General features: G+C 40.3%; 1 protein-coding gene across 3 annotated transcripts in view; it reads left to right on the top strand.

The window, feature by feature from the left end:
• IARS1 (isoleucyl-tRNA synthetase 1) overlaps positions 1-13,558 on the top strand; it is a 94,813-nt gene that overhangs the window by 26,500 nt on the left and 54,755 nt on the right. For all 3 annotated transcript variants that reach the window (XM_053377645.1, XM_053377642.1, XM_053377644.1), the window contains exons 7-12: positions 965-1,082; positions 4,428-4,575; positions 7,983-8,070; positions 9,664-9,724; positions 11,067-11,162; positions 12,969-13,091. In XM_053377645.1, coding sequence (XP_053233620.1) covers positions 965-1,082; positions 4,428-4,575; positions 7,983-8,070; positions 9,664-9,724; positions 11,067-11,162; positions 12,969-13,091 — 634 coding nt within the window. The remainder of the gene's footprint in view (positions 1-964; positions 1,083-4,427; positions 4,576-7,982; positions 8,071-9,663; positions 9,725-11,066; positions 11,163-12,968; positions 13,092-13,558) is intronic.

Here is a 13,558-nt window from a genome sequence, read left to right on the forward strand (position 1 = left end):
AAGCAGCATGTGAGCACAAGACACTCTTTTGTTTGTGTTCCCCAGCATCTGGGATTCACAGGTATACTGCTTCTGATACTGAAAGCAATTTAGCCATTGTGACTAGTATACATTGGTGACCTAAATCCCCTTTAAAGCCATCCACATTAGTGGCCACCACCACATTTTGTGGCATTAAATTCCACAGTTTTTAGCTACGCACTGTGTTAGGCCCAGCCCACCCATGAAGCGGGGTGAAGCTCCCACCTGGCACCAGTGCCAATTTCCACCAAAATCTTAGGCAATTTCAGTGATTTCTTGCCAGAAATCAGTCCTGATACTGGCACTGCTTCCCTGCTAGTGGCCGGGGCAGCAGGGTGGGTGGTGTAGCAGGACGGCAAAGTATTAAAGTCAGTATACCAAATGAGAGCATGAGAAGTTACAGAGTTAGCCAGGTTGAATAGTGAATAGGCTCCAGGGTTAATAAAGCAAATACATTTTATAATTTATTCTAGGATGACATAGCATCCTATAAACGCCCCTCCTGCCTTGTTAAGGGGGACTTCTGTTTGGCGTTTGATTGTAAGATGAGAAGTGTTTCTGTGATGATTTCTCCAGGTGCTTGCAACCTCTGTATTGTTTGACCTTAGAAATCTCTACAGATGCTATAGCAACTTAAGATAGATAGCTTGAATATTCATTACTTTTAAAAAATTGTATTCCAATGCAGTTGCTGCTCTATGTTCTGTGCTTTAGGCCTGGAAAGTACAACTTGCATGATAAGATACCGAAGGGCAAAATGCTTTTTTTTTTTAAAAGAAGTTATTTACAGTAAACTCACCACTGAGGAAAGTAGTTCTGGGCATAAGTTCTGTACCTTCTTCCTACATGTAGTCAATTGACTTCTCTCACTATTATAATTTTTCAAAATAAAACCAACCTGTTCTGTTTGTTTGCTTAAATTGCTATTTGTTTATTCATTTAGGTGGGTTTTCAAGCAGCTTTATGACAAAGGACTGGTATACCGAGGAGTTAAAGTCATGCCTTTTTCAACAGCATGTAACACACCCCTTTCTAACTTCGAGTCTCACCAGAATTATAAGGTATGTAGGCTTGTTATGTTATTGTATTTCTTTTTTTAACTGCCAGCCTGATCTACAGCTGAATAAATATTTTAGATTCCTGTGCGGTGCTGCTGTTACCAGTGGACCAAGTGGCATAAGTCCACCTGCCACCCTACATATGTCTAGGACGCCATAGGCCAGGGGCCTCCTGATGACTGTTAGCAGCAGCAGGCTATAGTGTGCTAGAAAGCATTGATCCAAATACCTGAGGTGGTACCCTGTAGCTGCTCTGATGCCCCCCGTGGCTCTGCAGCCTAACAGGTAGCATCTGAGTGGCTCAGCTCATTGCCATTCTTTTTTCACTCTGAGGAAGTTATAGAGTTAAAGCAAAGCAATGGTAGGCAGCTTTAGGCTTCCACAAACACCCTGGCCTGGCCAAGCTGGCTGCCGTGCCAACTATGCCTGAAATGGTCGTGGTGGTAAGGCTGGGCAGCAAGTGCAGGTACGAGAGTGGAGGGATAGATAACAACAAGAAGGCAGGCAGGGTGCATATGTATGCAAAGGTTGGGGCAGCCACAGCACTAAGGTTGCAGAGAGCAGCATCTGGGTTGGGGAGAGCTGCACAATACAGTTTGTTTGGTGCCCCCTTAAACCTGGCACTGCCTGTGCTGCTCTGTCTCATATTATTGGGTGGGTAGGCAGGTATGGGCCTAGGATCTGTTTAGCCTACAGTAATGTGCTCTGTGTGGGCTAAGGGAGCAGGTGGCGCTGTGGTCTAAACAACTGAGCCTTTTAGGTTTGCTGATTGGAAGGTTGGCAGTTCAAATCCGTGCGAGGGGGTGAGCTCCCGTTGCTCCATCCCAGCTTCCGCCAAGCTAGCAGTTCAAAAGCATGCCAGTGCAAGTAGGTAAATAGGTACTGCTGCGGCGGGAAGGTAAATGGCATTTCCATGCGTTCTGCCTTCCTTCATGGTCCTCCGTGTACTAGTAGCGGTTTAGTCATGTTGGTCACATGACCCAGAAAGCTGTCTGTAGACAAACGCCAGCTTTCTTGGCCTGAAAGCGAGATGAGCGCCACACTGTATAGTGTTGTTGTTGACGAGTAGTATAAAAAATATCAATTATGAGTTAGAAGCAGCAGCTCAAGTTGATATTTTTTATACTACTCATCAACAAATAGTTCTTAGAGTGGCTTACTATAAAAATCCAACACAATAGCAAACAATAAACTGGCAGATTAAAAAGGTCTCAGTCAAAACTCAAACTTTTTATTTTGCCCAGCTTTTAGGGAATTAAGGTTACTGGCACCCTGTTTGTATGTGTGTGTAGTTGGAAGTTTGAAGCTGCTGCTGTTTAGATTTTGAATAGTTGCTTTTTTCTAAACAGCTGATTATTTTTAAATGTCAGCGCCTACCCCCAAAATGTGATGTTTTTAGGATTTTGTAATGCTGTAACAAATCCTGAACCTGAAGGATAGTGTAGACTAAACAACGTAAATCTGCAAAATGGTATTAATTTCTCTTCCATATAGTGAACAGTACATTATGTGAGCTTCCAAGTAAACATAAGAATTGAGAGTTCTCTGTTACACTCTGCTGAATAAAATGTGTTATACTATCACTGGTTCTCCTGCAAAGTGTTCTGGAGTGTTTCAGTTTTTTGGAGTGTACACTGTCAAAACTCAGAATTCTGAAAACAGGCTTCAGCTAACTTTTAAGAGAACAAAAAATAACCTTGGTGGTTCTTTTCTTTAAAAAGTTTTTCCCCATTTTGTATGTGAATTCAAGAACTACAAAAACAAGTTATTTAACAACAAAAAAGAGTGATGTTCTTAAGCTTCCTGGGGTCCTCTGAAATGCGTATTAAACTGAACACAAAGTCCACAAATGGCTCTTCCCTTGTTCTAACACAAAGCTTGTATTCCTGAGAAGTAAGCTTATTTTAGAAGGTAGTGGAAAAAGAAAAATAGCTCACCAGTATTCTGCAGTTGAAGTGTTGTTCATCCTGCAAAATGCCAATAAATGTTCAGTGAAAATTGTTCAACTATATTTAGTATTTGTTGAAACCGTGAAGGTGGCTGGCAGCATACAACGTTGCTCAGAGACTGAACAGAATTGCTAGCAGTTATATAATAACAACGGGAAAAGCATGCTTATGTTTTGGCTGCTGAGTGAGCTTCATGCTCAGTGAGTGAACTCCCTCTGGAGTAATTCCTAGTTCTAACATAAATAGTGGCAAACACTAATGGAATTACCAGAGTTTACTCAGGGTGTGAAGAAGGAACCAGGGAGAGCTGGCAGTGCAAAAATTAATATATTGCAAGGTCTTCTGATGCTGTACCTTTTAAGATCGCTATCCAGACTGTCAAAAGTGCTAGAAGAATGGGAGGCAGGGATGGAATCTTCTCCAGCTTAACAGTTTTTAATCTGGGACTCAAACAAATCATTGACACTCACTTTATCCTAACCTTACCTGAGTCATGTGAGCCTGAACACTGTATAACTTGGCAAACAACTGAATATTGGAAATGAAAATGCTGTAAAAAAACCAAGAGGCAGATGGGGATAGACTGTGCTGTTTTATTGTAAGCATGTGAATACCCTAATAGGTTATAGGTAAAAGTACAGGACAGCGCTCTTGGATTCATGTCAACCCTAAACTCAAGACATGTAGAATTTGAAGCAGCTCCATACAGATAAACAAAAATAGTTGTTTAATTTGAAGCTACAAATTAGCTCCATGCCTGTCTGGAGTGTACCTCTGCTGTACCTCTCAGTACAATAGCCACATTGTTTGTATCTAGCTATATTGCTTGTTTTGGTTAACCTAGGTAATGGTGTTTTGCTTCTGATCTCCGTTTAAATAGTTAATTACATAAAAATCTGAATAGGTTGGTTTTTTTTAAAAAAGGGGCTGTTTCTTAACACTCCAGTAGCCTATGGAGAAGATTGTTTTAGAAAGATACTTGTTGCCAGAGCATTTGATAATAATAATAATAATAATAATAATAATAATAATAATAATTTTTTATTTATACCCTGCCCTCCCCAGCCAAGGCCGGGCTCAGGGCAGCTAACAAGCAATAATAAAAACAAGTTGAATGAATACAACTTAAAAACAAGATTAAAATACAAGATTAAAATATTGAAATATTAAAATACAGCCTCATCACAGGAGGAGAAAGGAAAAGTAAAAAAGAAAGAGGGGGAGGGAATCAAATTGGCTCCAAGCCAAAGGCTTGATAAATGATAAATGAATCATGCTCTCTAATAAGTATTAAGAATATTGTTGGCCATAACAGTTTGTTTTCATTATTTGCTCCTTTGTGCATAAAAAGGTTAACGTTTTCCACCTCGCTTCTAACTTTTCTAATTCTGTATTTGAGGATGTCCAAGACCCTTCAGTCATTGTTACCTTTCCATTGGAAGAAGATGAAGGCATCTCTCTAGTTGCTTGGACGACAACCCCTTGGACTCTGCCTAGCAACCTGGCCCTCTGTGTCAACCCAGACTTGCAATATGTGAAGGTGGAAGGCAAGTGCAAAATATGCTATGCTGTACAATTAGTGCTTTCTTTGAGTGGTTTCATGTGCATGCTTACTTGCAAGTATGTCCCAGTTGGTTCAGTGGGGCTTGATCCCAGGTGAGCATGCAGTCATGGTTTTGCAAACGGCAACTTTTGTAACCAACCCATACAACCATGTTTCTCCATCCTGTCCACCTGCATATACTGCTGTGTTCTAGAACAGCATGTACATTGACTTGACTTGCCTGGCAGCAGCAGGAGTTGTTTCCTTCAGTCAAATACGCAAGTGGCTTATTGCAAAGCTGATGTAACTTTTCACTTTTGTTCTGTCATCTTAATGAAAACAAAAAACCTGAAAGTAACTTCATGCTGTTGTCATAATAAATCTCGGGAAGGCAGCATAATGGGGGAGAGTACAATGGTTACATAAAGTGCTTCACTCCAAACTCCTGTAGCTTTTGTTTAATTTATTATGATTTATCTAATTGGTTTGCCCTCTGATTTACCTACCCATGATGATTCAAGCTGCCTTCTAATGCTAAAAGGATAATTGGAAAATTTCCTTGTAAGGGAATCTCTGGTGCGTCTTCTGCTGAGCTCCGTGCTGCAGGCTAGGCCAATCCCCTTCCAATAAAGATATCCTTTCCAGTCACAGCTAACCATGGGGAGCAACATGAGTGGTGCAGCTTCTTTTCAAGCATGGGTCTCTCTTGGCCCACAAAATAAGCAAAGATATGCCTGAGATGAACTCTGCACAGTCAACAGCCATTATCTAACTTGGTACATCAGTTTGCCTGGGCTGAACCCTGTAATCTGTTTTCAGTGCCCAGGCGGTTCCCTGGAAAGCATGGATTAAGAATATGTTAGATGCTCTTGAGGAGGTGCAGAGTGCATTCCCCTCACCAGGGATGGGAACCTCTGGTCCATGGGGCTAATTAGGCCTGATACTGGTTTCAGTTCGCCCCACCAGGCTGTTTTCCCCAAACTGTGGCTATCTGCCCCACACCTGACTTCATACGTTGGTGCCAGGTGGAGGTGTGCCTGCCAAGAATCTGGAGCCTTAAGTTGCACATACATATGCATATCATGTAGAGCTGTATTGATTCCTTCACAGAGTTACAAATGAAACATCCAGAGCTATCTCCTCAGCTCAGAGGAAGCAGTTTCTGAAATTAGTATCTCCCACTCTTTGTTGCTCATCACTTACGTCCTCTGCAAATTTGGCCTCAGTAGTAAATTGGGCCTGGCCCAGTCACTCCCTAGAAATTTTGAATTGATAGTTCTTGAGTTCTAAAGCAATATTCTGAACAAAGCCATAATGGCTGAAAGATTTGCTTCCTCCCAAATTAGCATACATCTATTCTTCGCTACTGCTACACTGCTTTGCTCAAGGCTTTTTGAAAGCCTTTGCAAGATTTTCTCAGTCTTGTGGCTCATTCCACCAGGTGTCTGAATTGCAGTCATCCACAAAGATGGGAGGAGTTTTATCTGTATGAAATATGGGGCTCATCCCTTCTCTCTACAGCTCTAGCAATTGTTTCATTAAAAAAAATAAATTCTCAAAGTTTATTAAACATATAGCAGTACTAAAAATATTTGATACAAAAGGAAATGTTAGAAAAATACATAAACCAGCCTTGTAAAAGTTGCTAGTGTACATATTTTCAGGAGGACCTAAGAGTTCCACCCTCGTACAGCGGGCAACTGTATTTCTATATTGGGTGTAGAGGAGGGGTTTTTACTCCTCCTGACAGCCTGTTTGGTTTCTCTGCTGTGCACAGAGAAGGGATGGAACACTGCTGTGGTCTTCTGCCAGCCTGCTCCTTGCCTGCCTGCAATCCCTTGTTGCTCTAGTTACCAGGTAAATGCTGAAATACAAGGCTGATACAAATCCATATAATAAATTGCAAGATAGCTGTTGAAGGCATATTTTTTTCCAACTACATAAGGCCGTTAGAACCTCCCACCTAATTTTTTACCATTAAAATAATTTTAATCTTATTATTGCACATATCTCACCTGTGCTTCATGGAGCTAAGGCATTCATGGTTCTTCAACATTTTATCTTTGCAAGAGCTGCACAAGGAAGGTTCGGCTGACAGCTTGAAATAGCTAAATCCTCAACTTCAGTTTGAAAATCAACAAGAATTATGTAAACATACTCATATTTTTGCAACAATTAATACGTATTCAGAGAAAAAAGGTTGCCTCTTATAAATCTGTATTTTGTCTTCCACACAATTCCCAGTTGTTTCAGGATATCTTTCTTGGGCACTCATAGCCAAAGTGTCCATCATGAAAAGTGCTTGGTAGCTTTCCTTCTTTCCAATCCAAAGGTCATTCATACCCTTTAATGACATGAACTTCTTTGTCCAAAGAAATATAACCCCCTTGGTGCCCTAACTGTAATATTTATGCATACTTCTGCTTTGCAACACAGCATGCATCCTGTCTTGAGGGAACCAGTAATAGAAGTGTGTCATAGAGAGATCTGGGGAGGAATTCTGTCCCTTCAACCTTTTCCCAGAATCTCTGGGTCTTGCTGTTGCCCAAGCATCAGAATCTGAGAAATATATTCAGTTCTTATTAGTTTGCTGTATGTTGCTTTCTGGAAGCAGAATTCCCATCCTCACAATTTAACCTTTTTAGATTTTGGAAACTGAATATGGCCTTTGTATCCACAGAGCATTTTCATTCTGGAAAAGCTTGCTCCTCTTATTAATCTTGTATTGTGAAAGTATGCAATGCTTGCTGTCTATGAGGCAATGGATACAGAGGACATTGCAAGACCAACAATCAGCTTGAGTTGTTGTTATGTTCAAAACTTTAGGCATGCTCTTCACATCAGAGTTTGGTGGCAGAACTGGAGCATTGAGAGAAGCTTGGGGCAAGAACAGTGGAGCTTCAGGCAGATCAGAACTCAGTTTGGTTTGAAGGGAAGGGTCACGTCTTATTGGCATGTGCTGTGCCGACAATTGTGCTTTAATACTTCCAATCATTTGTCTCATTTAAATAATTAAAAACCTCTTTGAAAGAGCTGTGCTGTTGCGCTATAAAAACTGACTGACCAGCTTGCCTAACTGAAGGTTCTGCTTTTGAAGGAACCACCAAGAAATGGGCCCTTGGTAGGGAGAGCTAGACTGTTGGTTTCAGATTCTAGCTTCGTTAACCGTGGTTTTAGTGTGATGTCTGTGCTGAGTCTGAAAGTACAGATTTGGATTTTGGAAGTGTTTTTTTTTTTTTAAGTGTGTAATAGCCTATGTCTTTATTTGGTCTTGGTCCCTGTAATAATAGTGTAAGAGGTATTTTAATTAGCAGAAATGAGCCTGGCATCTTCATACTAATATTGTTTTTCATATATCTTTCTGTAAGAGTTCAGCAATTGAATATTAACATCCGTGGATTTCCTCCCCAGATAAAAATACAGGGAAGATTTTCATTTTGATGGAAGCTCGACTGGCATCCCTGTACAAATCTGAAACTGAATATGCAATACTTGACAGGCAAGTAGATATATTAGTACATACATTCTAAATTCCACATTCTATAAATAATTGCCTTGCAAGGTAAGAGAATAGAAGAATTGTTGTTTTTTCTTAGTCTGATGCCATAATATATGAAATTGCTTGTATGTACGGCAGTCTCTCAAAAGATCTGGTATCTGCCACTGAAGATTGCATTGGATTTGAAGTTTCATCTGTAGTAAGCGGTGACTTTATTTTAAAGTAGCTTTTTATCAATGATGTTAGAGTGTGAACTTGGTTTTGAAAAGGGTTCTCCAAGTCTCAGTCTGACTCAGACAATAGCATTCTGGATCTCCTTTATGGTCTTATTGGCATAATTGTTTTAAAATCAAGGCTTTTAAAGTGCCATCCACAAAACCATCGAAGTCACTGGCAAAGCTCCCATTTGTTTTAAAGAACTAGGATTGCACAATTTTGTGTCTGCCCCAGTTCTGTTAAGGCCATCGGATATATAAAAAAAACCACACATCAAATGACCAAAGATGATAGAATTTTGTTAAGAATTGCAACTGTCACAAACTCTGAAGAATACTTTCCTAAGAGTGTTCTTTTCTCATTCACTGCCTTTCCTGCTGCAATTTTCTCAAGCATCTACAAAGCGAAGCTGATTTCATTTTCCAGATATAAGAAAAAAGTCTTAACTGAAATAAATAGAACAGCAGAGATTTATCACAGAATTATAGAGTTCAAAGGGATCCCAAGGGTCATCTAGTCCAGCCCCCTTCCAGCCAGTTTATAGGAGGTTGAGGAATGCTTTGCTGGAATGTAAACCACCACCACACACATAAAACTATGTAGATTTGCAGCTTCTAGTCCATGAAAGCTTATACCGTAATAAATTTGTTGGTCGTTAAGGTACCACAAAACTTAGTTGTATTTGCTGCAACACAGACATGTGGCTTTCCCTCTTTTAAAAAGTGTAGGTGGGCCAAGTATTCCTATTCATCAGGTCCATTGGCTGAAGAGGCTTAGCTTCTAGTGCCTTGCTGCTGATGGAGAGAGGTTTAGCTAGCAGGGTAGGCACTTCACTGTGGAGGCCCCTGTGGAAAACGCAGTAGGTTTGGCACTCCTGCCAGTAGAGCTCCTGTGAGCAGTAGCCCTGAAATAGGGCATTGGGGGTGAAGGTAGGACAGAGAGGATTGGCCCACTCATTCTTTGAGGAGGCCTGTGAAGTGGGCCCTCAGTTCTCACCAGCACAGAGCAGTTCCCAGCCACTGAAACCAATGGGGGCAATTTTGAAGAAAAGATGTTGACATCCCCGCCTCCTGCTGTGTTGCCACAAACTAGTAGGACTTAGGAAGTGGTAGTAGATCTGCCACTTTGCACCCTCTAGGCCTCCTGGGCTTGCTCAGTTAGTGTCTTTCTTGGAGTTCCAAGAAGTTTTTATATCATTGTAACTTGCTAATGGAGATTCTGTTGCTTGTTGTCTTGATATTTATGCAGTACTTCCATGCAGTTTTATTTTAATGTCTTGTTTTATTATGTTGCATATGGCTCCTATAGCAGAAAAGCTGTTTATAAATATTGTACATAAATGAAACTTCTTAAATTTTGGGGGGAAATGTGTTTCAGGTTTCCTGGTGTTACCCTTAAAGGGAAGAAATATAAACCTCTTTTCAAGTATTTTATCAAGGTGAGCAGTATGTGTCTTTATTATTATTATTATTATTATACTTATTTATCTCCTACTTTTTTCCTGGGACCCAAGGGAGCTTACACGAATTAAAAGAACACAGATAAAATAAAGAAAATAAAGAAACATAAAATATAATCGTTAAAAAGTAATTAAATTCTAATAAATTTAAAAGAATATAAAAACAAATCCTTTCAGATTTGATGTTTTAACACCATAATTTTCTCAAATGGTGTTAGCATTGTTCAGGATTATAAAAAGTAATGGAAAAATCAACCCTTTTGATCCATGAAGGATCAATTTATGCAGATGCGTTTGGGGAGGGAATGTGGGATCTTATGACCCAGTCTTTTAATTAATGAGACTCAAATTTACTGTGTTTTGCAATAGAACAGTGTTGTATTGGGAGTATCAGTCTTTGCCCAGGGCTTCCCCTGATGGGACTCATTAGTTGAATCCCATCCAAATTGGCTTCATTAAGATACGAAGGTTGTAATCCTATACACATTTGCTTGGGAGTAAGTTCCATTCAACTCTGCATAATTTACTTTTGAGTAGATATGTATAGGCTTGCAGTGTAAAATACATTTAGGGTAGCTTTATGTGCTTTGCTTCCCTTTGTGGAACAATAGAGGGCTGCATCCAACTAATAATTGGAGCAGATCCATTGAAATCTGTGAACAGTGACTAACTTAAGTTGATTGATTTCAGTGGAACTACTCAGTTTAGAACAATCCATAGTGCACCGTGACCTTCGCCTTGACAGCTTTAGAACCTTTTTAATCATCCTGAGTCCTTACCGCATCTTCTAATGAATATTCCCATGCCTTGTTTGAGATGAAGGATCAGGGAAATTGTGGGTGTATCATATGGAAATATATGGATGCCACCTTTGCATGTCGGTTCTGTGTGCTGTGTCATGTGCAAAGACCCACATTCCACCCTGATTAGAAAATGGCTATTTTTGATCTGAATTGTCCCTCAGTTCTGGAGGGTGTCTCATAGATAATAGAGTTGGAAGGTACCCTGAGGATCATCTAGTCCAACCCCGTGGAATGCAGGAATAGGCAGCTGTCCCTTATGGGGATCAAACCTGCAACCTTGGCATTGTCAGCACCACACTCTAACCAACTGAGCTATCCAGGAAGCTTTTGTTCGGTATTCATACTGCTGATCTCTCTCTATGTCAATTTATGTAACTCATGTTTGTAGTAGTGGTTTTAATGAACAAATTCATATGTAACCATTACTAGAATGCTTGAACAATGTTTCTGGCTTGTCATATTTTCCATGCCAATGTTTTGTACATTTTTTTTTTTAAAAACTATCTCTTTTGTGCTAGTGCAAAGAAAATGGTGCTTTTACTGTAGTGACTGACAACTATGTGAAGGAAGAAGAAGGTACTGGGGTTGTACATCAAGCTCCTTACTTTGGCGCTGTAAGTTTAAAGTCACTTATGTGCTTTTATGTCAAACATGTTTTGATCTTGTCTTAACTCTTTTAATTGAAAAATTCAGATTCTTTTTTGATCCAGTAACTTGTCAGGAGCACACTGTACACATATTCTAATGACAACGAGTACATTCTTGTTACCTACCAATTTCCATTTGCTCCTGACACAATACAGAAACAGCATCATAATTTGTATTGGAACTCTTTTGTGCAGTACATCTTTTTTGAAAAGAAGATAGCCTAATTGTAAGCAGGCTATGTGTCCACTACATTTCAAAAATGAACTCTCAAGGGGACTGCTGCCTTAGTTCAGCCATGGTTTGTCTTATCATGTTGTCTGAATTTGGGCTCATGATTTAGCTATCTCCAAACTTTTATAGCACACACACAGACACACAGCTTACTCATAGTTACTCCAAACCAACTATGAACTTTGTCCATTTTATGGTTTATGGATTGCATTTTGTTTGGGATAATTAAACCACAAGCCTGGGCTTGGACAGTGTGTTAATCCAAACCATGGCTTAACTCACCACAGCAGCAGAACATGAACAGGGGCAGAGCGAAGTGGCTGCATGTTCTTCTCTGCAAATCTGGATGGTATTGATCCATAGTTTGACGTAGTGCAATGTGCAAACCATGAGAGAGCATTCTGGAAGCATTAAAAGGGGAAGACAACATGCAAAACTGAGACTCATTCAATGCTCATTCACAGAATACTGAACCATGGTTTGCTCTCAACAGATGCCAACAAAATGACGTGTGTTGAAGCTCTCTAGACTATCTGAGAACTTGAGATGATATTATTATTATTATTATTATTTGCAATTTCTCCAAGAATGGCAAAATGCTCAGGCACTTTGATGTGATCATGGGCCCATTGTGTGGGAAGCTGCCTCCTACCAAGTCAAATCATCTAGCTCTGTATTGTCTACACTGCCTTGTGGTGACTTTCCAGGGTTTCAGATGGGAGTCTTTCTTCCAGACCTACCTGGAAATGCCTAAGATGGAACCTGGTACAGTCAAACCTCGGTTCCCAAATGGCTCCATTTTGGAATGTTTCTGCCCCCAAACGCCAAAAACGCGGAAGTAAATGCTCTGGTTTTTTAACGTTTTTCGGAAGTCAAATGTTTTTTGGAAGCCGAACATTCGATGCAGCTTCTGCTTGAGTGCAGGAAGCTCTTGCAGCTAATTGGAAGCCACGCCTCGGTTGTCAAATGTTTCGGAAGCTGAACGGGCTTCCAGAATGGATTATGTTCGACAACCAAGGTTTGACCGTACTTTCTGTGAACAATCACAGGCTCTACCATTGATCTACAACCCTGCCCTAGTCACCATTACCTCCCACACCCACTCCAAAACATGGGAAACTGGAAATTAAGGTGACTAAATCCTACAAGTCTTGGGATTGGCTCACATCATGTAAAATCTCTTGATTACTCATTATTTGATTTGCAACTATCCGCATTTGATTGGAAAGTATTTGTCTCCTGAGGTAGTGTGCAGAAATGTGGTGCTTCTTTCTGTGGTGTTTGATCATTTGCACATGTGGGTAACCGGTTGATGCTGCAACTATGAAGTGAAAAACATGTGTGAATGAACTCATCCTCAGTGTGACAAGATACTTTATAACACAAGAAGCAAAGTATTTCACAGTGTGAAGAAACAACTTAGCAGGTTCCTGTTGAAGTTGGGGAATCTAGAAAATCCAGCAGAATTTTGAAATTCAGAATGCTGCCTTAAAAATCAAAAGACACACATTTGAATATTTAACTTTGTTTTTCTCACACAGGATGACTACAGAGTCTGTATGGATTTTAATATCATTCGGAAAGATTCAGTACCAGTTTGTCCTGTTGATGCCTCGGGCTGTTTCACAGCAGAAGTGACAGACTTTGCTGGACAATATGTGAAGGTTGGTTGTGAAGGAAGGAAGCTAGGAAAACATAATTCAAAGACTGAAGAGATGTGTGTGCTTTGTTTCCTACTGCTGCTTTTTGCCATAAATTTTGTCAGTGGTATTGTTTGTGAAAATGGTGAAAAATCCAGATGAACCATTTCCACTCCAGCACTTCCTCATTCAGACCTTTGCTCACTTCTGTCTAAACAAGCTATAATCAGAAGCCTGGGTCTGTTCTTGGCTTACCACTCATTCTCTGTCAGGAGGAAGAAACAATGAGCCCAGTTTCAAACATCATAGCAAGTCAGTCTCTAGCTTGTTTCCTGGCAGCACAGCAGGAGTGTGGGAGGAGCAAAGTCAGCACTGTACTAGCTGCTCTTTTACATTAAACCATAGTTTTATCTTTAACTATGGTTTTTAAAAAGGTAAAGGACCCATGACAGTTAAGTCCATTCGCGAACGACTCTGGGGTTGCGGCACTC

Source organism: Podarcis raffonei, chromosome 2, assembly GCF_027172205.1.
Source record: "Podarcis raffonei isolate rPodRaf1 chromosome 2, rPodRaf1.pri, whole genome shotgun sequence".
Taxonomy (NCBI): Eukaryota; Metazoa; Chordata; class Lepidosauria; order Squamata; family Lacertidae; genus Podarcis; species Podarcis raffonei.